We start from the raw sequence: 23761 nt of genomic DNA, 5'->3' as shown, positions 1-23761 counted from the left end.
GTGTGTGTGTGTGTGTGTGTGTGCGCGTGCGCGTGTGTGTGTGTGTGCGTGTGCGTGTGTGTGTGTGTGTGTGTGTATACTTCACTGTAAGCACCACCGTGGGACACCCTGTGTTTGTGAAGACCCTGTATAAATGCAAGTCTCAATACTTTAATGTGATTGAGGTTGGGAGGTGACGGTGAAGGTTTAGAGGGGATTTGAGGAAAACCATTTTCACTCAAAGTGGTGGGAATCTGGAACTGCTGCGAGGGAGAGCAAGAGAGAGGGGCAACCTCACAACCTTTAAAACGTACGTGGTTGAGCACTCGAAATGACATAACATTCAAAGCTGTGAGTTAAGTGGTTGAAAGTAGGTTGGCATAGATTTGATGGGCCGAACAGCCTCTTCTGTGCTGTATACTCTTTATGCTTGTATGATACATTGCAAAACAAATAGTGTTCACAGTGCTTTGGGCCATACACTAACTCTGCCATTGCTATAGACTCTATATAATGAATCTGTGACAAAAGCACATAAACTGCCCACACAGGGTCAACGCAGAAAATGTAGTCTTCCATCTTCATGTATTGATTTCATTGAGTCATAGAGTCACACAGCACAGAAACTGACTCTTGGGGTCCAACCAGGCTATGCTGAACAGAATCCCAAACTAAACTTGTCCTACTTGTCTGCTGTGGGCCTATGTCCCTCCAAACTTTTCTTATTCATGTATACATCCAAATGTCTCTTAAAGGTTATAATTGTACCCGCATCCATCACTTCCTCGGGAAGTTCATTCCACACTCAAGCCACCCCCTGTGTGAAAAAATTGTTGCTTATGTCTTTTTTAAAAATTATCTCACCTACAAAATGTGTCCCCAGTCTTGAAATTCCCCATCTTACAGAAAAGCCAACTACAGTCAACTCTCTGTAAACCTCTCATGATAACGGATTGTGGTGATTTTGGGTCGTTATGGGTTGAGCTATATGCATCGCGTGTCCAGATATGTGGAAGATTGGATAGATTCTATAAACAGTGGGTGATGCACAGAAAATGAATGGCTAGTTTCTTTCTCGAATCTCGATCTTTTTCTTTTCACAGTGACAAGTGCCCAAATGGGCACCTTCAACTCAAACAGTCCTGCCAGCCCTCTGAGCACCACCAGCCTCACCAGTCCACTGAGCCCCTTCTCCCCCATCTCCGAGTCACAGGTGTCCGCTCAGCAGACAGCCAAGGAGGTAAGCAATGTAAGTCCTGACTCAGGATGGACAAACCAACACCCCGTCTTTGTGGTGGGGTTTTAGTGACATCTGTATAGTCCTGGAAAGAGCATAGTTCCAGTGTGTGAGAGATGAGTTGTTATTGCTCATGTCAACTTCAATCCTAGCTGCTCCACAGCTACTAATGGTCTGATCCCCTTCCCTTCTGCCAGTGGTAATTGGTGTTTAGCCAAAGCATTCAAAATTAATGAGATATCAGACCTAACACAAACTGTATTTAACTGTGCTATAGTGAGCAAATGCTGATGTTGAGTCACGCTGTTGTGTCTGCTGTCAAGTGAAACAAGTAAATATTGAAATAAAAACAGGAAGTGCTGGAGAAACACAGCGCCTCTGGCAGCATCTGTAATGAGAGAAACAGAGCCAATGTTTTGAGTCCAATATGATTTCTGCAGAACTTGCTTCAAAACCATCTGCATGGGATGATACCCAGGGACCAGCTGATTCATTTCAAATTACAAGGAAGTAAGGTTTAGGAAATTCCCATTAACAGCATCAAGCCAACACCTTCCGATCATGGCTTTGACTCTAACTTAATGTCGTGAGGGAACATAGAACCATACAGCACAGGAACGGGCTTTCATTGTGCCAAATATGATGCCAAAAAAACCTAACCCCTTCTGCCTGCCCTTAGTCCGTCTGCCTCCATTCCTTGCATATTCATGTGCTTATCTGAAAGTTCCTCAAATGCCGTTATCGTATCTCCCTCCACCACCTCCCCTGGCAGTGCGTTCCAGACTACTGTATTCTCTCTGTATAAAACCTCCCCCTCACATCTCCTTTGAACTTCCTCCCTCTCATGTTAAATGCATGCCCCCTAGTATTAGATGTTTCAGCTTTGGGAAAAAAGATTCTGACCGTCAATCCTATCTGTGCTTAAGTAAACATGATTAATTCTTGATGGTATAAGAACAATCAAGGGGTAGCCGTTTGGCAGAGTGGTAATGCCCTACCTTTGGACCAGATGCCCCAGAGTTCAAGTCCTGTCTGCTGCAAAAGTGTCCCATAACATGTCTGAGCAGGTTGGTTAAAAATAAATAAAAGTAATCAAGCACAATTCCAACAGTGATCATATCTCCACTGTTCAATGTGACTTCTGTCCTCCAGAAACATAATTGTCCTTCACTCTTTCCAGTCCCTATACTCCCTTTTCCTAGCAATAGGGGAGTAACTCTGTTCAGTATTTACCTAACAATTGTTAGAAACCCTGCAGTACTAATTTCCAACTAAACACTTAAGTTGTTGATGGTCCCATCTTCTACTTCTTTTTAGATTACTTACAGTGTGGAAACAGGCCCTTCAGCCCAACAAGTCCACACCGACCTGTCAAAGCACAACCCACCCAGACCCATTCCCCTACATTTACCCCTTCACCTAACCCTGCGGGCAATTTATCATGGCCAGGTCACCTAACCTGCATATTTTTGGACTGCGGGAGGAAACTGGAGCACCCGAAGGGAACCCACGCAGACACGGGGAGAATGTGCAAACTCCACACAGTCAGTTGTCTGAGGTGGGAATTGAACCCAGGTCTCTGGCACTGTGAGGCAGCAGTGCTAACCACTGTGCCACCGTGCCACCTACTCTTGTTTGCCCATTTCACCATTGTTCTGAACACAAACCTAAAGTTCCTTCCACTTTTAATCATTTTATCTTTTAAATTATGGACAATTTAGCATGGCCAGTTCACCTCACCTGCACCTCTTTGGACTGTGGGGGGACAGACACAGGGAGAACGTGCAAACTCGACACAGACAGTCACCCTAGGCTGGAATCGAACCCGGGTCCCTGGCACTGTGACGCAGCACCGTGAGCCACCGTGTGCCCCTGATGACCAATTGATGGTCAAGAAAACCCCATCTGGTTCACTAATATCCTGTAGGGAAGAAAATTACCATCCTTACCTGGTGCGGCCTCCACGTGACTCCAGACCCACAGCAATGTAATTAACTTTCAATTGCCCAGTAGGGATGGGGAATGAATGCTGGCTTAGCCAGTGATGCCCTCATCCTATGAATGAATATTGAAAAACAGTAGAAAATAGGAAGAAGAAAGAAAATAAAACAATTTGAAAAGAAATTGACAGAAGGATGAAAAAGAAAGAAAGGATTCTGATCCAGATAGTTTCCAATTAGTAATTTGGCAAATTACTCCAGTGTTCCTATAGTGGTAGTATTATAGAATCCCTGCATTGTGGAAGCAGACCATTTGGCCCATCAAGTCCACACTGGCCCTCCAAAGAGCATTCCACCCAGACTCACCTTATCCCATAACCCTGAATTTCCCATGGCTAACCCACTTAGCCTGCAAGTCTCTGGACACTATGGGGAATTTAGCTTGGCCAATTCACCTAACCTGCACACCTTTGGACTATGGGACGAAACCAGAGGACCTGGAGAAAACCCATCCAGGCACAGGGAGAATGTGCAAACTCCACACAGACCATTTGTGGGCGGCACGGTGGCACAGTGGTTAGCACTGCTGCCTCACAGTGCCAGAGACCCGGGTTCAATTCCCGCCTCAGGCGACTGACTGTGTGGAGTTTGCACATTCTCCCCGTGTCTGCGTGGGTTTCCTCCGGGTGCTCCGGTTTCCTCCCACACTCCAAAGATGTGCAGGTCAGGTGAATTGGCCATGCTAAATTGCCCGTAGTGTTAGGTAAGGGGTAGATGTAGATGTAGATGTAGATGTAAGGGTATGGGTGGGTTACGCTTCGGCGGGGCGGTGTGGACTTGTTGGGCCGAAGGGCCTGTTTCCACACTGTAAGTAATCTAATCTAATCTAATCTAACCATCACCCGAGGGTGGAATTGAACCTGGGTCCCTGCTGCTGTGAGGCAGCAGTGCTAACCACTGTCAGACTGTGCTGGTACGTCACCTGACTGCTGTTTCTGTATGATGTTGTTTTAGGCAGTTATCCAATTATTGCATATTGTACTGACAAACGGGCAGCTGTGGCTTTTATTGAGCATTCTGCCCTTACACCTCCAGGGATTTGAGTTGGGGAACGCACAACCCAAACTAGTTGAGATGGAAACCCATTCTCTTCCACAAGGATTCCAGATGGAATCATTCTGGATTTGGGAAGGAGGGGCACAGTCTCAACCCAATTCCAGTTGCTCACCAGGTCAAAGCCAAAATAAAAAACTGATCAGGCCACACAAGATGGTTCTGGAAAAGCTGTTGGTTTCTGACTGCCTCCATTCATTTGTACATTTTGTTGTTTCCACTTCTGTATTCCTCTGAAACAAAGAGACCTTAGTTTCCCTTCAGTTTGCTGGCTCCTCAGTCTTTCAGAAGCTAGGATGCGAAGTCCTGGGCGTGTGTCAATATTTGCAAGAACTCCCCACATGAAAGAGTTTGAAAAGTGCTGTTGTCTGGCATGTTGCAAAGCCACTGCTTGTAAAACATGTTGCTGCAGAGTAGAAGGGATTTGGAAGCAGCCCATGAGACATCTATTGGGTAGTATCCTGCACTGCAGCTGAGCTCAGAAGTGAATAGTGTCAAAGCACTAGGGGAAGCATCACAGCTTGTCTAAGTATCAATCATCCAGGGGACCGAGGGTCAAGACCTGTGTATCCTCCTGATCTCTACCCAGTGACCACTGTCCAGAGGAGTATATGGACAGGTTACTGTTAGGGATAGAATGTGGTTTAGGTTTTTTATAGAATCAGACCCTTCAGCCCATCAAGTCCACACTGACCTTCCAAAGATTAACCCACCCAAACCCCTACCCTATTATCCTATGTTTAACCCTGACTAATGCACCTAACCTACACATCCCTGAACACGATGGGCAATTTAGCACGGCCAATTCACCTAAGCTGCACATCTTTGGACTGTGGAAGGAAACTGCAGCACCCGGAGGAAACCCACACAGACACATGGAGAATGTGCAAGCTCCATACAGACAGTCACCTGAGGCTGGAATCGAACCAGGTCCCTGGTGCTGTGAGGCAGCAATGCTAACCAATGAGCCACCATGCTAACCTGTGATTGGCACTGTTTTGCAAATATTCAAGTAGCCAGTTACACTGAATATAAATGATGACCACTTGCATAAAGTGTCAGATGACCACCTAGTGACCGAGACACCAAACCCCGCTTCCCCCCCCTCCAATATGAATTAGCAACCTTTATGAGTCACTGCCTGGAAGGATGATAGAGGCAGAAACACTCATTACATTGAAGAACTATTTAGATGTGCACTTGTGATGCCAAGACGTTCAAGGCTATGTGCCAAAGGCTGGAAAATGGGATTTAGAATAGTTAGGTGGTTGTTTTTGACTGAAGCAGATTCAATGGGCCAAATGTGTTGGAGACCCCATGACTCAAACCCTGTCAGAGAGAAAGAGAAACGATGGAGAAGTGGTTTCACCTCCAGCTGTGCACACCAACGTTAAAGGATACACCAAGATACAACCCTCTGTATTCACTAAAATCCTAAACTCCTCCTTGTTTCTTCATTTCAAAGGGGAAGCCTTCCAAAGACTAATCTCCTCTTACTCACTCACTGTCTTCCTGGCTTTGCAGTTACTCTTTATGCTTTGCTCGCTCTTTGTCTCAGGAGACCCGCCCGCCACGACCTCCCCTTCCGCAGTCCTACCTGCCTCAAGGGTCGTTGCCCGTAGTTCCTCCTCTTCCCACTGAGAGCAGCCTCTGGGCCTACTCTATCGAGGACATCTGGGAGCAGGCGGAGAAAGGGAAGACAGCTTTGGAGATGAAGAGAATGGAAGGAGGCACGGCAGTAAGTGGCTGGCCAGGCCACTGTCTACATCAGTCCCAAGTCTTGTGGTTTCCCATCTGTTTAGTCCTGCTCATGTGATTTCAAGGCATGAAATAAGTAGAATACATGAGGCAGCATTGACAATAATCTTTCAGCTAGGAATAATGCTGAAAGTAACTCTCATTCAATTGTACTGACATGGCTCCAATGGTGCATTGCAGCACAGTTAATGAGTGTCTCTGTAATACCAGAGACCCAAATCGGGTTTACTAGACCCAGGATGATTCTAATCTCTTTAAAGTTTTTTAGATGTGCAGAGACATGCTAACGTAATAATAAGAGCTTGCATTAATAAAGCTCCTTGAACTCAGTAAAATGTACCAAGGTGCTTCAACGGAGGTTCAGTCACATCAGAAAGTATCCAGACAGGAGAAGCAAAAATTTAGTCAAAGCAGTAGGTTTAACGGAGCAGCTTAAATGTCTCTGCCCCATTCCTGAAGGAGGGAATTCTGGAGCCGAGGAGGCTAAGATTGCAGCACGGAGGGAAGAAAATTGGGATGGTACATGAGAGGCCGGGATTGGAGGAGTGCGACGATCCTACAGGGTCGTAGGGCATGTCAGAGAAAAGGGGACTGGTGAGGAAATAGAGGGTTTGGGGGAAAAAAGGATGAGGATTTAAAAATCTGGCATTGTCAGGAGCTAAGCACAGATCAGAGGCACCAAGGATGATGAGTGAACAGAAATTCTTATTAATAAGTCAGTCACAAATCGATAACTGGAAACTCCTTATTTCATGCCTCTTTGTTGTAGCCGATGTGTTGTAATTTGGTGTATTTCCCTTTGAATTTGATGTGTGATTCATAAAACTGTGGGCATAGTGTCTCACTGTACTTTGATTTGTGCAGCAGGGTCCCTGTAGCAGGCACTGTTTGCTACATTTCAGATGTAGTAGTAGCAAATCATTATGGGGATCATCATCTTTGGTCACTAAAGGTGGGTGGCCACGGGGACTGGGCAGTTATTGAGTTTATCCAAAACAACTCTGTTATTTCTATTCATCTAGAGCTTTGATTAAGATTAGATTAGATTCCCTACAGTGTGGAAACAGGCCCTTCGGCCCAACCAGTCCACACCCACCCTCCGAAGAGTAACCCACCAAGACCCATTTCACTCTGACTAATGCACCTAACACTATGGGAAATTTAGCTTGGCCAATTCACCTGGCCTGCACATCTTTGGATTGTGGGAGGAAACCGGAGCAAATCCACACAGACATGGGGAGAATGTGGAACCTCCACACAGATAGTCAACCGAGGCTAGAATTGAACCTGGGACCCTGGTGCTGTGAGGCAGCAAACCTAACCACTGAGCCATTGTGCAACTTCCAACCAGGATAGGGACAGAATAAAATGAATAAAAGCACTACAATGTCTGTGAACCTTCCTTATAACTTGCTCGCCTTTAAAAATTGGAAAGGGTGATCACAAAGACATACAGATCTTTTGTAGGATTTTGCTCCATTGAATGATCATCAGATTTCACTCTACCTTGTAGCAGCCATAATACAAATCAGAGGCTGGTAACTTAAGGGTTAGTTACTGCTGAATTATGGGCATTGTTTACTGACTGATTTTGGTTGAGTTTGTGCTAGTGCAGGGTCAGGCTGCAGTTACCATGTCACCATTCCTGCTTTGGGAAATGGATTTTTGTCCAGTCCAGTTGGGGAGAAGAAATCCTTACATCTTTTATCCTCTCTTGCTAAAGTCACCAAGTGAGCCTGGACAAGGATTTGTCACCAGTGGTAATGCTTTCATGGTCAAATAGCCAAAGCTCAACTACATGGTCTTGAAAATGTCCACTTCTAGCAAGGGCCAATGGATCAAGAGTTTATTTTAGCCCTTTCCCAAAAACCTAAACGACAGCCAGCAATGAGTAGCATTGCCATTCCCATACTCAATCTCCAACAACTAACATGGCCCACAGGTACCATGAAACGGAGATTGTTCTAGTCTGAGTGGTTCATCCACTTGCTAAATGTCTTGGGCAATTGTGGTCTCTTTCCTCTTCTGATGTAATGTAGTCACAAAGGCGTTAAGGATCATGAATCCTATGGCCTTCAAATTTACCAGGAAGAGAAGTCACATGTCTTTTGCTTAAAGAGAGGATGAGTAACTTGGTTGAGGCAATTCTCCCCTTTGGATGTTAAACCAGAGTGAATGCTAACTGATCGGATCAGTTATGCTGAAAGATCTCCAGCACATTAGCTGAACAATCAGCTTTAAACAGAGAACTTCCTTTCTGCCTCATTGGATTTTACAGAGCTTTTCTGTCTATCATTTTAGAGAAGAATCCATAGTAGAGATTCATACACTTAGACTATGGATTGAGAACCTCGTCCTGACCTGCCCCAACCTCAAGTTCTTTATGCTCTTCATTCAAGGGAGGGGACCCTCTGTCATCGAGCATATTCCAAAGGGAGCAGGGTTTTCAGCACCTGTTCCCCCTCCCACCCCCCCCACCCCACCCCCCCACTGCCCACCTTTTCTCTCCAGTCAGTCCACAAGGGCTGGCACCTCAGCTCACGTCTCGGCTATCTCAGCCCTGATGTTTAATTTTGTTTTGTTTCTTGCAGAAACTGGGTCTTGAGGGATCCAAGAAGGAAGGGCGTTTGATGTTGCAGACCAACCCCGAGGGTAGCAAGCAGGACACGGAAGCTGAGAAACACAACAAAGGTACGATCTGCGAGAGACCAAACGGATGTGTTCCCTGGGTTCACGGAGCTTGTGTTTGGGTGCTGGGATGTAGTAAATCTCAAGAGAAAGTGAGGACTGTGGATGCTGGAGATCAGAGTCGAAGAGTATGGCGCTGGAAAATCACAGCAGGTCAGGCAGTATCCGAGGAGCAGGAGTTTCGACATTTCAAGCTAAACTCTTCATCAGGAATGTTGGGGGCTGGGAGGGCCCAAGGGGGATGAGAGATAAAAGGGAGGGGGTGGGGCTGGGGGGAATGTAGCTAGGATCCAAGCCACCTGATGGCCAGAGGAAGAGCACCTCATCTTCCCTGTTGGGACCCTCCAACCACACGGGATCAATGTTGATTTCACCAGTTTCCTCAGTTCCCCTCCTCCCACCTTATCCCAGATCCAACCCTCCAACTCGGCACCGCCCTCTTGAACTGTCCCATCTGTCCATCTTCCTTCCAATCTATCCGTTCCACCCTCCGCTCCTGCCTATCACCATCACCCTCCCCCACTTATCGCTTTCCCAGTTATCTTCCCCCCATCTCCAACCCCCTCCCATATATCTCTCAGCTCCCCCCCCCCCCCCCCCCCAATTCCTGATGAAGTTCTTATGCTCAAAACGTCAACTCTCCTGCTGCTTGGATGCTATCAGACCTGCAGTGCTTTTCCAGTGCCACACTTTTGACTCTGTAGTAAATCTAAGCTGAGCTTGTTGGTTTTGCAGCTGAGTGTTTAATAATCTTATCCACAGAATTATCCAGCCAGGATAATGGGAGCTGTTTAATTAAAGCTTCTTGTTTACCATTGCTCCTAAAATACTCCATGTCATTGACAGTATGTTGCACTTGTATCTACTCTCCCTCAATTCCGGCCTCTCCAATTTGCGGTACTGAATTGGATTGCTCTGGACCATCTTCTCTTAAGGGGCCTCCTGCCCCATATCTCTCATTTTTTTCATGACATTCCATAAGATCCATTGCTTTGACCAAGCCTTTGGCCACCAACCATAATGGAAGCTTGGGGTCAAATTTTGTTTGATAGGTCTCCTCTTAAAGTGCTCTGGGATAGTGACTCATATTAAAGGTGCTATCCAAATGAGATCCTTTACTTGGCACTTTGGCAGAAGATGTTTGTAAATGCACCAACCTTATTTTTCACACTGAGGTGCTGTGCTCATCTCCTTCAGTGATTTGTTTAATTGTTAATACCTTTTCATTACTGTATGCACCAGGGCTACAGACCTTAGATCTGATCAAGCGTTGGTTGTGGGATCACCGAGCTCTATCTATCATTTGCTGCTTATGCTGTTTCTCGCACAAGTAGTCCTGTTTTGTAGCTTCACCCGGGTGACAATGTATTTATTAGATATGCCTGGTGCTGTTTGTAGCATGCCACGCTGCACTCCTCATTGAAACAGGCTTTATCCCCTGGCTTGATGCCAATGGTAAATGAGGGGATGACATTACAGGTCGGGGCTGAATACAGTTCTGCTGCTGCTGATGGCCCACAGAGCCTCATGGATGCTCTACCTTGAGTTGCTTGATCTGTTTCAAATCTATCCCATTTAGCTCGATGGTAGTGCCACACAGCATGATGGAGGGCATCCTCAATGTGAAACCAGAACTTTATATCCATAAGGACTGTGCAGTGGTCATTCTTACTGATGCAGTCATAAGTAAATGAATCAAAAGAAGATGGATTGATGAGGATGAGGTGGAGTATGTTTTTCCCTTTTGTTGGTTCTTTAGTTATTTGCCGTGGATCCAGTCGAGTGGCTGTGTACTTTAGGACCCAACCAGCTCGATCAGTACAGGCGCTGCTGGTTGACGTTTAAACCCCTCATGCCACCCTCAGTGTTTCCCTCGTGCATTATTCACCATGAAGGGCTCATTAACCAGAGGAAGATGGTAAATGGTATTCAGTAGGAAATGTCCTTGCTCTTGTTTGACCTGAGATTTCATAGTGTCCGGAGTCAATGTCGAGAACTCCCTCCTGACTACAGTATTTACCATTGTGCCACCACCTCTACTGGGTCTGTCCTGCTGGTGGGACAGGAGAAACCCAGGGATGGTGATGGTGATTGGAAGAGATTGTCTGTAAGGTATGATCCAGTGACTGTATCAGACGTTTGCTTGACCAGTCTGTGAGGCAACTCTCCCAATTTTGGCACAAACCCCCGGACATCAGCAAGGGGAGCTTGGAGGGTCAACAGGTTTGTGTGTGCGACGATACTGTCCATTGGTTTTCATTCCTTTTGTCAGCTTTAGTACCAGTTTGATACAAGCAAGTGACTTGCTCAGCTAATTTAATGGGCGTCTAAGAGTCAACCTCCTATTTGTAATAGTGATTAATGTGTTTATTATTAACATTTCCTCAAAGTTACGATAGACAAGCAGAAGGATCTCATTAGAAATTCATTATTGTTTTGTTTGGTTACTAGAATGCTCTTCAGAAGATCACTTCAAAGCTACATTGACATAGCTCTCTAACCTGTATTCCCATTTGATTCTACAGTAGGTGTTGTTCCTCCAAGGACCAAATCACCTCCAGAGGAAGTTTCTCCATCTCCATCCTCCCTTGCTGTTCGGAGTAATGATAAAGTGATTTACGATTCGCAGGCACGAGTAAGTATGTAGGTGGCTTGACTGACGATCACAACGAAAATTTCTTGCCTGCTCCCTACCACCCTCTTCCCCTTGGGTAGCGGCTTCAATAGGGGTATTTTAAGGGATATGGTGGGGTTTCTTTATTCATTTGCGGGTCATGGACTTCACTGGCTGGGCCAACACCTGCTGCTTATCCCTACTTGCTCTTGAGAAGGATCAATGGAGTTAGGTTCATGATTTAATTAAACGGCAACACAGGTTTCAGACTATGAAAGGCCTCTCTCTGTTTGTTTCCCCATTGAACTTCCTTGATAGAGTTAACAATAACAACAGGAAGATAACAAATTATTTTCACTGGCTTATAATTATTTTGAGGTGAGACTTCACCTGTCTTGAAGCTATCTGGCTGGGTCAGGTCTTACTGAGAGTGACTGTTGCTGGTTTGTTGCTGTCTGACTCCTCTCCCCTGATGACAGGTCTTTCTTATCTTTCTGCAAAAGGAAAAGTCAAAAGGCAGCGGGTACCCCAATGACCCAAAATGCAAGATGAGTGTGGAGGAACAAGCAGAGCGCATGAAGCGTCACCAGAATGGGTCGCTCCGAGGGAACACCAAAAGGCGGAGCCTAACCCTAACGTCGGGTCAGCTGATGGCTGTGGGCACGAGCAGCCCGAAGCCCATTGCTCGGAGAGTCACGGTATGGCACTGCATGTTTCACCCTAACCAGGGCCTGCCAGGAAACTGTCCCTGGTTAAGTCAACCCCAAGCCAGTTGGTGAAGCATGAAACTAGATGCTAATACTTTCCTTTAGTGTAAATTAAATGACAGGATATAGCACTGCCAATGTCTAATTCCTACCTACTGCCTCCCATGTCCCAGTGGTCTCCCGTTATAAGTGCTCTAGGTACTTGATTACCCAATGCCCTTCACTAATGTATCTTAACAATATAATTTAACATTTTATTAATGATCAGCTTTAGAGGGGTTGATTAGCTCAGTTGGCTTGATGGCTGGTTTGTGATGCAGAGTAACACCGAGACGGTGGGTCCGGTTAATGCGCTGACTGAGGTTACAATGAAGGTCCAGCCTTCTCGACCCAGAGAAACCATCTTACGCCATTTGAACTCAGAGAAACCACCTTGCATCAGGTGTCATTAGAACCAAGAGAAGCCATCTTGCACCGAGTCTCATTAGAACTCAGAGAAACATCTGATGCCACATCCCATTAGAACCCAGAGAAACCATCTTCGACAAGTCCCATCAAAAAACCCAGAGAAACCATCTTATGCCAAGTCCCATTAGAACCCCTATCACACTCAAAAGAAAATATCAATAGCCTCTTAATGGATGATGTGACTATTCTGTCGGTGACAGTTTTGGGTCAGTAAAGCTGTCACCTTCCAACAGGTGAAATTTGCTCTTTCCCCCCATCCAATCCAGGTTCCTCGGCGTAAGACCACGGAGATCGATATCTGTCACCTGGAGGCAGCTGTCAGGGGAGATCACACAGCAAACTACCAGGAGACACCAAGGGAAGAGATTGCCCGACTCAGGAGGATGGATGTGGAGCCAGAGCACTATTCTGTGGACATCAACAAGGAGGTGTGTGTGGTTGTGAGTGTTGAGGGGCAGTTCTGCACAATGGCGAGCAATTGGTGGAAGGCAGTGTGAGTGTGGAGAAGTGTTAAAGGAATGGGAAAGTGAAAATACTGAACAGAGGGTGGTGTGCATGCAGAAATTGAATTGATTACTTTTGGACATGGGGCATTCGACGGGCACATTGCATTTATTAATCACTTCTCGTGTCCTGGCGATATCTGTGTTTTTCTGCCATAGATTTATTTTGCGAAGTTAGCAAATGCAGCAGTGTCCTTACACAGCAAAGCTTCCACAAAGCACGGCAAAATATGTTTTAGTGATATGGGTGCAAAGTCTAATTTATTGTCTTGAAATTAGGGAGAAATTCCCTTCTCTTCTTTGAATGGTGCAGGTGAACTTTGGAATAGCCACAGAGAGCCACAGATATACCAGGTTTGTCGATCCCACTACCCAAGTTGAGGACTTTTGGCTCTTTGGCGCCATCCATCAGCAACAGTGGTATTGCAATTCTCTGTGAACCAGGGTGGAATTCAATCTGGTTCATAGGACGGACTGTGAGGTTGGAAGAGGCTGTAGCATCAGGATGTAAGCTGGTTGGTGGATATGAGTGGCCTTTCCACAATGGAGCGATGCTCCAGTAAAACTGGTGGGATTGAGGGGGTACTGTCTTCATCAGACAAGTGGTCCTCTGACAGATCGAACCACCTGCACAGTTACAACCCTCCCTCCACCTCGATCCTGTGGCTTATCTGCCTGGTCCCCACCTCAACAGATTCTAGCACCTGCTCCCAGCCAACTGCAGTCTTGGCAGTGACCAGTGCTCTTGGTGGCACAGTAGAGTTGGATGGCTAGTTTGCCAGCCCTTTGATAGGCTAGGGCTGTTGGAGCCGAGTCTCCCCCATTAGAGACAGGATTCCTGATGACAAGCATGGAGTGTGTGCAGAATGGATTAATGCCCTTAGAAATGGTCACAGTGAGGTTACCCACTGACTTCCCATCAACTGTCGGCACTATCTGAGATAGCTATGACCCATGCTTTGCTTCATCATGAACTGTTTGAACCCAGCACTCCATGCAAAGGGTATCCAGTTCCCCAGAGCCGATTTCACAGAATCATTATCATTGCACGAAGAGGCCATTCAGCCCATCATATATGCATTGATTCTCCAGCATTATAACTTAGAGTCACACATCTGCCTTTTCCCCTAAACCTGCACATAACTCTATTCAAATATTAATCCAGTGCCCTGTACAATGACAAAGATTGGAATCAGTTTCTCCCTGTCTGCTGTGTTCAGGTCCTGCATGACTTTGTTCATTTCAATAAATATCATTATTTAGGTCTACCTCACCTTAGAATTGGTATTGGCAAGACCAGGTAGTGTACTGGATGGCTTACTTGTTCCCTTGTTACAGGGCTTGTGAATGTTTACTCGTTTTTGTCCTGATTGATTCTCTCATGTACAGTTGTCCACACCAGACAAAGTCTTCATTCCAGAGCGATACATTGAAATTGAACCTGAGCTTCCTCTCAGTCCAGAGGAGCTCAAAGAGAAGCAGAAGAAAGTGGAACGAATCAAAACACTCATCGCAAAATCCAGGTACCGAATTGCTGAACTATGGGGGAGTTTACCAAAGCCTGGGTGTTGTAAGAGATGTCTATAGTTAGCACCTGGTTATAATGGGATCCTCTATAGACTGATTTGCTCCCAGCAGTCTTCTTGTTGTAGTCTCTGGGACTTGTATTCAGTGGTGAAGGATTAACTACTAATCAGTCAACAGAAAAGGTGTTTACTTGAGTAACAAGAAGTGTTATTACATAATAGCAGGTTACATTAGCTTTGACTGGTTAAATGCATTAACACTGGGTAAGGGGCATTGTTATTCCCTAAGAGTTAGTAATTAGGCCTCTGCTATGTGGCTGTGGGCCAGTGCTTCCAAACCTCTCGCACTGTGGCCCCCAACTTGAGGACTGGAAATCACTATGACCCCATGACAGTGAGAACTGTTAGAGTCAGTTACAAGCAAAACAAATGCTGGAGAAACTCAGCAGGTCTATGAAGAGAGAATCAAAGTTAACTTTGAGTCCAAAATAACTCAATTTCAGTGCTGAAGATTTCGAATGGGCGATAGGCAATCTAGGACCGAGATGAGGAGAAATGTCTTCACCCAGAGAGTGGGGAGCCTGTGGAATTCTCTGCCACAGAAAGCTGTGGAGGCCAAAACATTGAATGTTTTCATGAAAGAGTTAGGTATAGTCATAGAGTCATACAGCACAAGAAACAAAGAAAAACAAAGAAAATTTACAGCCCAGAAGCAGGAGCAGGCTCTTTGGCCCTCCAAGCCTGAACTGATCCAAATCTACTGTCTAAACCTGTCACCCAATTCCTAAGCATCTGTATCTCTCTGCTCCCAACCTCCTCATGCATTTATCCAGACGGATCTTAAGTGAATCTACCATGCCTACCTCTACCACCTCTGCTGGCAACACGTTCCAGACACACACCACCCTCTGTGTAAAGTACTTGCTGTGTGTATTCCCCTTAAACTGTTCACTTCCCACCTTGAAAGCATGACCTTTCATAATCGAATCCTTCACCTTGGGGAAAAAGCTTATCTGTATCCACCCTTCTATACCCTTCATGATTTTGTAAACCTCAATCAGGTCCTGCCTCAATCTCCTTTTTCCTAATGAAAACAAATGTAACCTACTCAACCTGTCTTCATAGCTAGATCCTTCCATACCAGGCAACGTCATTGTAAACCTTCTCTGTACCCTCTCCAAAGTGTCCGCATCATTTTGGTAATGTGGCGCCCTGAACTGTACACAGATTCTAAATGCGGCCGAACCAATGTATAACTTTAACATGACCTACCAGCTGTTGTACTCAATACCCTGTCCAATGAAGGCAAGCATATCCTATGTCTTCTTGACCACTCTATCTACCTGTGCAGCAATCTTCAGGGTACAATGGACCCGCATTCCCAGATCTTGGTCCAACTTGTCCATGCCAACCAGATATACTAAACTGTTCTAGTCCCATTTGCAAGCAGTTGGTCCCTGTAAACCCTTCCTATTCATATGCCCATCCAGATTCTTTTAAATGTTGTAATTGTACCACCCCCCACCATTTTCTCTGACAGCTTATTCCATACACTCTTAAGAGTAAAGGGATCAAAGTGTATGTGGAGAAAGCGGAAGCAGGGACTGGTGTTGAATGATCAGCCGTGATCATTTGAATAACAGAACAAGCTCAAAGGGCCAAATGGCCTTCTCCTGCTCTGAGTTTCTCCGTTTCTGTGAAATCTGTTATGCCTTCACCTACTTGGCCTGTGAGTCATAGCGACGTGGATTTTTAATAGCCATTTGAAATGGCCTAAAGGTCTTCCCCAATGTACAAAATCACATCTATTCAGGATGGAAATGCGTCATTACCACCACCGTTAATGCCACCTCCTGAAAATGGCTTTTGATATTAAAAAAAAACTGTCCTTCAGGCAGAACAGTACAAAGGTTTGTTTGAAGTATGTGCGTGTATAATTTTTGAATCTTGAATTCCCCCATGTAATTAGAATGTCCCTTTTCCTATTGACAAGCAGTTTTCAACATCTAATTTGGCGTCATCATCTGCATGAGCAATGTAATGATTTTAAAATAGTTTTGACAGCGGGAGGGAGATGGTGACTTCCACTGTTACCCATGGTGCCCAACTGTCCTCAGCGCAATAAAGGCAAGAAACTGTGGCCATTGGGAATCTGAAACAAGGACAGGCAGTGCTGGAGAAACTCAGCAGGTCTGGTAGCACCTGCAGAGATGAAAAGTGTGGCGCTGGAAAAGCACAGCAGGAGAGTCAATGTTTCGGGCCTTCACTCCAGCATTTGCAGTCCTCACTTTGTCCTAGCGTCTGCAGAGAGAGAAACAGAGTTAACATCCCGAGTCCAGGGACGCTTTTGTCAGAGGTTCCGAAGGAGAGTCAGACTGAACTCTGTCTCTACAGATGCTGCTGAGTGTCTCCAGCGCTGTCTGCTTTTGTTCACAATGCAGGATGGGGGAGAAGGCAGTGAAGGGACATTCCTGCAATGAGTAGCTCATTTGGATTTGGGCTGGGCGGGAAGGACGATGGGAGAAGGACACTGCGCATATTTGGACAGCAGAGTGAATGGTCTGTGTGATGTCAGCTTGCAGAACATCATCCCCTTAAATGAAGGGCTGACCGACACCAACCTAGACCCTGAGCTCCAACTCCAGGAGCAGGAGAAGAGGATCGAGATCTCCTGTGCTCTGGCCACAGAGGCATCCAGACGCAGCCGGCTCTTATCAGGTAACACATGCGGTCACGCTCTGCTTGTGCGCTGGAAATGAATGAGTTCAGGCCTTTATTGGGGTGGAGCAGAGGCCTCTTACCAGACTGGTAACTGGGATGGCAGGACTGACTTCTGGAGAGAGAGAGAGAGACTGCCTCGGTTAGGACACGATTCACCAGAGTTCAGAAGAATGCGGGGATTTCATAGAAACCTCTAGAATTTCTAACAAGGCCATGCTGGGTAAACACAGGAAGGATGTTTTCAATGACCAGGGACTCCTGAATTAAGGGTGACAATCTGGAGATATGGGATAGGCCGTTTAAAATGGTGTTGAGAAGAATTGTCTTCACCCAGCCGGTGATGAGCCTGTGGAATTCTCAGCCCAAAAAGTCATTCAGGACAAAGCATTGAGTATTTTCAAGAAGGAATTGGGTATATTTCTTAAGCCTAAAGTGATCAAAGGGTACCTCACGTATAATAATCATCCAGTAGCTCTGAGCATACTTTATTTTAACCAGAAGTCCTGAGGCTTCACGTGCCCTCTAGTGTCTTCCACCTTCCCCAGCAGCACCCACTGTTCCTGATATAGGTGCTGGATGGCCACAGTCTGAGGAAGTCTGATTTGTCCTTCTACCTGTACAGCCTGGGATTTGTCTACCCCCAGGAAGATCACTCAAGCACGTGGGACCTTGACACCATCAGGGTCCAGACTCCCACAGGATCCCAATGTCGATGCCCCAGCTACAGTTGGAACATTCCTCATGATTATTACTGAGATCCTGCTCTCCACCCATCTCTGGTAGATGTGAATGTTTATTAAATTCCCCTTCAAGTCACATATCATCCTGACTTGGTCATGCATCACTGTTCCTTCAGCATTCCTGGGACATTGTCCTGGAATGTGCAAACACCACAAACACCATGGACCATAAACGTCAACTTAGGCTGAAAAACATGTTTCTCTGTTTAAATTCTTATTGTCAAAGTACTGTCACCCAAAAGACAGCAATGGGTCAAGCAAAGAGGGTGTCAGAACATCCTAGAGATAGATAATCAAGTGCCCTTACCATTACTATCCAAATGCAAATGCTTTTCATAATCAAATGTGGCTCAGCTCAGACAGCTATTAAGTTTGGATGAATTTATTTCCAGGATGAATTATCATTTGGCATTAAGTACTTAGTGATGCTTTATTTTTCTAAAACAATTTTCTTTTTAATCCATTGCCATTCACTCAGTCCACATTTACTTTAATCATCATGCTCAGTACAGCATTGGAAGAGACTGTGTTGTGGTGGCAGTCCTGTTTAACTGGGTCAAGCACTGCTGGAGGTTGGTGGGTAAGGAATGATCTGTGGAGGGGAAAGCCAGTTGCACGTGGATTGGAAACAAAGACAGCCATCTAGATGGAGGGAGGCAAGGCAGTGTTCGGCAAGTGGTCTACCTGTGGTGAGGGAAGGAAGGGGTAAAGGGCACGCTGTGGGAGTGGGCACCATAGAGTTGGGTTGGGAGGGGTATGATGGTTGGAAGGGGTAAGTGGCCTGATGTCGATATGGAGATCCTTAAGTTGGTGAAACTGCAGAGAAGGCAAATCAGAGGAAGCAAAATGACAGTCACTTACACTGGGGAACCTCTGAACAATGGGTATGGCGACCAGGTGCTAAGAATGCAACGGCCAGCATTCAGTCACAGTTAACTGTAGGAGGAGAAGAGGGTGTTGTCAATGCAAGACTTTGCACGTGGGCTTGTTTAGGGGTGTGATTTTTTTTTTTGAAAGAATGCTTTTGCCATCATCTTTGCTTCATTTATTCCACGCTTTCATTCCATTTAGTTCCAGCTTCAAGCGCACCAGGTTCTTCAAACCCACCATCATCTCCCATCTCCTCACTGCCACCTCAGATTACTGATGGAAGCCATTTAATGTGTGTCTGAAGAAGTAAGCAGTTTTTTAAAGAAAGACTCATCATTTGTAACTTTAAAAGAGTGACATACTTGTATGATGTCTACTTATTACGCATTAGCTGCATGCAGTGATTGATATAAATTGGGTAGATTGACATCAGATCCTATGAAAGTTTAGGCAGTGAAGGCCTGTCACGTTTCTAATTGCCTTTCCTCAATTTGTACCAATTTCCTTTATTCTCAAAGCTTGCACCTAACATTTGGTCATGTGTCATATGATCATGTGACATAAGTCATGTGGTGTTCAATTTTATGATTTTGATAATATGACTTTTGCGAACACATTATTACATTTCCTTAGTTGAGTTTTTCAATGACGTCAATACCTGAATAAGGTATGTAATGTTTAGATGTACACCGGGTTGAGAAATGTAATTTATGTCTTGGAGCACTAGGGAATGGAAAGGTTCAAAATTGTTAGGGTAAGTTGGGCCTAGGACACTACTGTGAGGATCTGCACTGTGACACCTTGGCAGGAATGTCTCAGGGGAGGGTCCTCGGCCTAACCATCTTCAGCTGCTTCATTAATGACCTTCCCTCCATCATAAGGTCAGAAATAGGGATGTTCACTGATGGTTACGAAATGTTCATTCACAATTCCTCAAAGGCAGAAGCAGTCTGTGTCCAAATGCATCAAGATCTGGAAAATATCCAGGCTTGGGCGAACAAATGGCAAGTAGTATTCATGGCTTACAAGTGCCAGGCAGTGACCATTTCCAGCAAGAGAAAATCTAACTGTCTCCCCTGATGTTCAATAATGTTATCGTTACTGAATTCCCACTATCAACATCAGGGGTTACCATTGACTCAGCTGGACTCACCATATCAGTGCTGTGGCTACCAGAGCAGATCAGGGGCTTGGAATCCTGCAATGAACAACTCACCACCTGACTCCGCAAATCTACAAGGCACAAGACAAGAGTGCGATAGAATACTCCCCACTTGCCTGGATGGGGGTAGCTCCAACAACACTCAAGAAGTTCGACACCATTTCAAGATGAAGCAGCCTGATCGATTGGCACCACATTCACAGACATTCACTCCCTCCATCATCAGCAGTATGTATCTTCTACAGTGAGATGCATTGCAGAAATTCACCAGCACCCCTTTGACAACACCTTCCAAACCCACAATCATGACCATCTAGGACAAGGGCAGCAGATACATGGGAGCACCACCACCTGCATGCTCCCATCCAAGCTGGATGGCATGATGGCTCAGTGGGTTCGATCCCAGCCTTAGGTGACTGTATGGAGCTTGCACATTCTCCCCATGTCTACAAGGGGTTCCTCTGGGTATTCTGGTTTCCTCCCACAATGCAAAGATGTGCAGGTTAGGGTGGATTGGCCATGGGAAGTGCAGTTCTGAGGTAGGGGAGTGAATTGCTGCTGGAGGGGTAGTGTGGACTTGCCCCACTCCAGCTGTTGACTCAGAGCTTCTGGACAATTGTCTTCAGTCTCAACTTTCTTCATAACTGTTCTTCCTTATTCGGAGGAACTGGCAGTGCCCAACCATGCAATTGCAAGCTCATAATTGCCAGAGTCCCAGACACACAGGAGTCCTGTGTACAAAGGCCATTTCTCCAGAATGATCCCCCGGGGGAAACACATGCCAATTCTGGTAGGACGCCTGACCAAAATGGATTGGTTCAGAACCCTAATACTAATAATTTCATTTTGAAAATATTTTTTATCGTCTTGCATAAGGTCCCCTCTCAATCCACTCCCTTCCAAAGTTGACTTTCTCAATACTCAGTGCTCTTGGTATCTGGGATGTGCCTCCTTTGGTCTTTAAATGTTTGTTGACAAATCATCAGGGTCGCAAATGCTGAATTATGACAAAGGATAGAAGTAAAACTGATAAGACACAACATATCACTAAACTAAAAGTACAAAGTAGCAAAAGGGTTACAGAATTATGATTTCAACATTTGAATAACAGCAATGCCTTGTAAAATACATGTCCCCTTAATTTATAATTTATAAAGGGCTACTGCAATTTGCACTTTGTATTCTTATTCAAAGATCATATGTTGTCAGGTTGAGTTGGTTGAAATTTTCATTTATTTCACACTTGCTAAATGTTATAAAGTAAGTGATTTGTAGTCTATGCATTCTTGATTTTATTTACATCAGAGTCTCTTTCCTCTTCATTTTAATGTCCTTAAGTGATGGAGAGTTAAGAGCTGATCAGCTACACCGTGCAGCAAGACCATTTAATACGTATTTCTTTTGCAGCTCAAGCTGTTGCTGCCATCAAGTATCACGGGTCGACGTACTGAAGACTATCTGTAGTACGTTGACACCATCGAAGGACTGAGTTTCAGACTGAGCAGGAGCCTTTGTCCAAGAGCCACTGACACCCAGCGGAGACCAGACTGAATGACTCCTTCATATTTAAAGAAGACAACACCTCCCAATATTCATCCAAGAGCTTCTTGTTGTTTTAGTACTTCACGTGATCTGATTTTATTTTGTGTTTGAGCAATGAATTCTGAGGAACCTGGGCTACCACTGTAAGATTGAGGTTTCGACCGGAAGGAAAGTCTATGAATGCATTTTGTACTTTATAAACGCTCTCATTATATGCCGGGGAAAATACTTACGTTAAAAATGATTAATACTGTATTTATAAAAGTTATAAGAGGGACCAAGTATTTTCATTAGATTCCTGCTGTATCTTTGAGAGGAAGAGGGCACGGAGTTAACTGAGGTTCATTTGGAACTGCACATTATTCTGGAAGCTGGTATGTGCAGCAAAAACAGGCCTGTTAGCTGATGACAAGCAGAACCCCAAGAGGAAGCTTGTGAGTGATTAGGGAGGAGAAGTGCCCTAGATTCCCAGAAGATAGATAACTTTATTTGTTGAAAAAAACAATTCATCTCAGTATCATCTCCCTTGCCAGTAGGTATCCAGGAGAAGGAAGTTGGACAAACTGTCTGACAGGGACTTGATAGCAGAGCTTGGAGTACCAGGGGAATGGTCATTTCATACAAAGTTGATGCCCACCAGCACTGACCTTACCAGGGGGCATGAGGATAGAGTGAGTGGGTAATTACTTGTGGCACTGATCACCGTTTGAATCCCATGATGCCAGTGTGATTTTCACTGTCAACTATCTACTGATGGTTGAAGAAGGAGAGCAGAGAGATTCCCCCTGCCCTTTCCAGTGATCGGAACCAATCCTGATCTTGCTTCAGACACTATACTTGGTTGCATACCCTGCATAGCCAGCTGAAGTCCTTCCCTCTCCCAAAGTGTACAGGTGGGTCAGTAATTGATGTGTTCAGTGAAAGTGTAGGCGCCTTATGAAGGTTTTACTGTACACCTATCTAAAGGAATAGATTGAGGCACAGAAACACATGTTCAAAGGTCAAGTATATTATTTCCCCTCAAAAAAGCAAACAAATACCCTTCTTGACTTTCCTTCTCTTCCAAACCTGTTACTCTTACAGGTGTCAATCAGCAGATTCTCTCAGTGAATAATTTACATCAGAATAACGCAGAAATTTGCAAATATATTACCTCCTCGATCTCTGCTTTCCTGTTAACTTTCTTTTGTTGACTATTTTGAGAAGCCTATTTGGGAGAGGCTGCAAAATAAAAATGTGGGCTTTGGTAGTCAAGTGTAAACTAGCTCAATCTTCATGTCTGTTCGAAAATGTGGCTGAACCCGTTTTATCAATACATGTCAGTGTGCCTTCTCATTAGCAATGGCCTCAGCTACTTGTGTTGTCATGGCAGCGATGGAAAACAAAGTTAAGAGGAAGACTCAATTTTACAGAGCTTGTGTCAAATTCAACGAGTACTTGTTGACTGACTGTTGATGAGCTTTTCTGTGACTTGCTAAATAGGCTAAGTCCAGCTTGTTTAATGGGAGATCTGAATGTAATATGGGAAACTTCCATCACAGTTGGGTTAAACTGTTGCACAGTATAACTCTGAACCTTCTCTCTGTACATATGTGTTGTATAAAGATGAAAAGTTTATGCCAGAATTTACAAAGCACTGAGCTTCTCCTTTGCCCAGTCCTGTTGTCAATTGGCTGTCTTGTCAGTCTGAGGTCGCACTGTGTAGCCATCTGACATGTGACAACCAACCTGATATCTCTCCATGGAGGCACTGGTTCAGTCAGTTTCAGACTGCTTTCTATTAAGGCCAGCACTGATAACATGATTGTGACCAGTCAGTTTTTTGCTTATAAGCTCCTTAAGACATTTTTCCATTTAACCGCTCTCACACTGCCATCAATCCTGAAGAACGTAGAGTTGCCAGAAGTTAGAAAAGGACTGAATTGGGCTCCCTGTGTACTCCACTGTGAAGTTTGCACCCAGTTGGACACACACTTTTTAGCAGTTCTCCAACTCTTTGTGGTAGCAAGGATGGGGATAAGGATTTGGGTCATGTGGATGAAGGGGAGAAATTTGGGCAGAAGGTCAATACTAGAAGCCGCGGCAGAGTTTGCAGCAGGAAATCTAGTTTTGTTGAAGGCATTAGCTCTGGTGAGCGTCAGGGATAGTTGAAATGTGCTTGGGGGATCTTCTTCAGTCAAGTTGAGGAATGAG

At 45.1% G+C, this 23761-nt stretch overlaps 1 protein-coding gene across 10 annotated transcripts in view; it reads left to right on the top strand.

Annotated features, from left to right (window-relative positions):
• Window positions 1-23193, top strand: part of plekha6 (pleckstrin homology domain containing, family A member 6) — a 344270-nt gene extending 321077 nt beyond the window's left edge. For 8 of the 10 annotated variants that reach the window (XM_072563807.1, XM_072563813.1, XM_072563816.1 and 5 more), the window contains 10 exons: window positions 1083-1228; window positions 5828-6007; window positions 8619-8718; window positions 11241-11350; window positions 11833-12027; window positions 12771-12932; window positions 14397-14530; window positions 17109-17251; window positions 19066-19170; window positions 21434-23193. In XM_072563807.1, coding sequence (XP_072419908.1) covers window positions 1083-1228; window positions 5828-6007; window positions 8619-8718; window positions 11241-11350; window positions 11833-12027; window positions 12771-12932; window positions 14397-14530; window positions 17109-17251; window positions 19066-19166 — 1271 coding nt within the window. In that variant the 3' untranslated portion in view covers window positions 19167-19170; window positions 21434-23193. The remainder of the gene's footprint in view (window positions 1-1082; window positions 1229-5827; window positions 6008-8618; window positions 8719-11240; window positions 11351-11832; window positions 12028-12770; window positions 12933-14396; window positions 14531-17108; window positions 17252-19065; window positions 19171-21433) is intronic. The other 2 variants (XM_072563808.1, XM_072563810.1) reach the window with 2 other exon arrangements.
• Window positions 23194-23761: the final 568 nt, after the last annotated feature.

The sequence above is a fragment of the Chiloscyllium punctatum genome, chromosome 45 (assembly GCF_047496795.1).
Source record: "Chiloscyllium punctatum isolate Juve2018m chromosome 45, sChiPun1.3, whole genome shotgun sequence".
NCBI classification, from domain to species: domain Eukaryota; kingdom Metazoa; phylum Chordata; class Chondrichthyes; order Orectolobiformes; family Hemiscylliidae; genus Chiloscyllium; species Chiloscyllium punctatum.
Note: the sequence above shows the minus strand (reverse complement) of the source record. Positions and strands in the feature narration are given on the sequence as shown.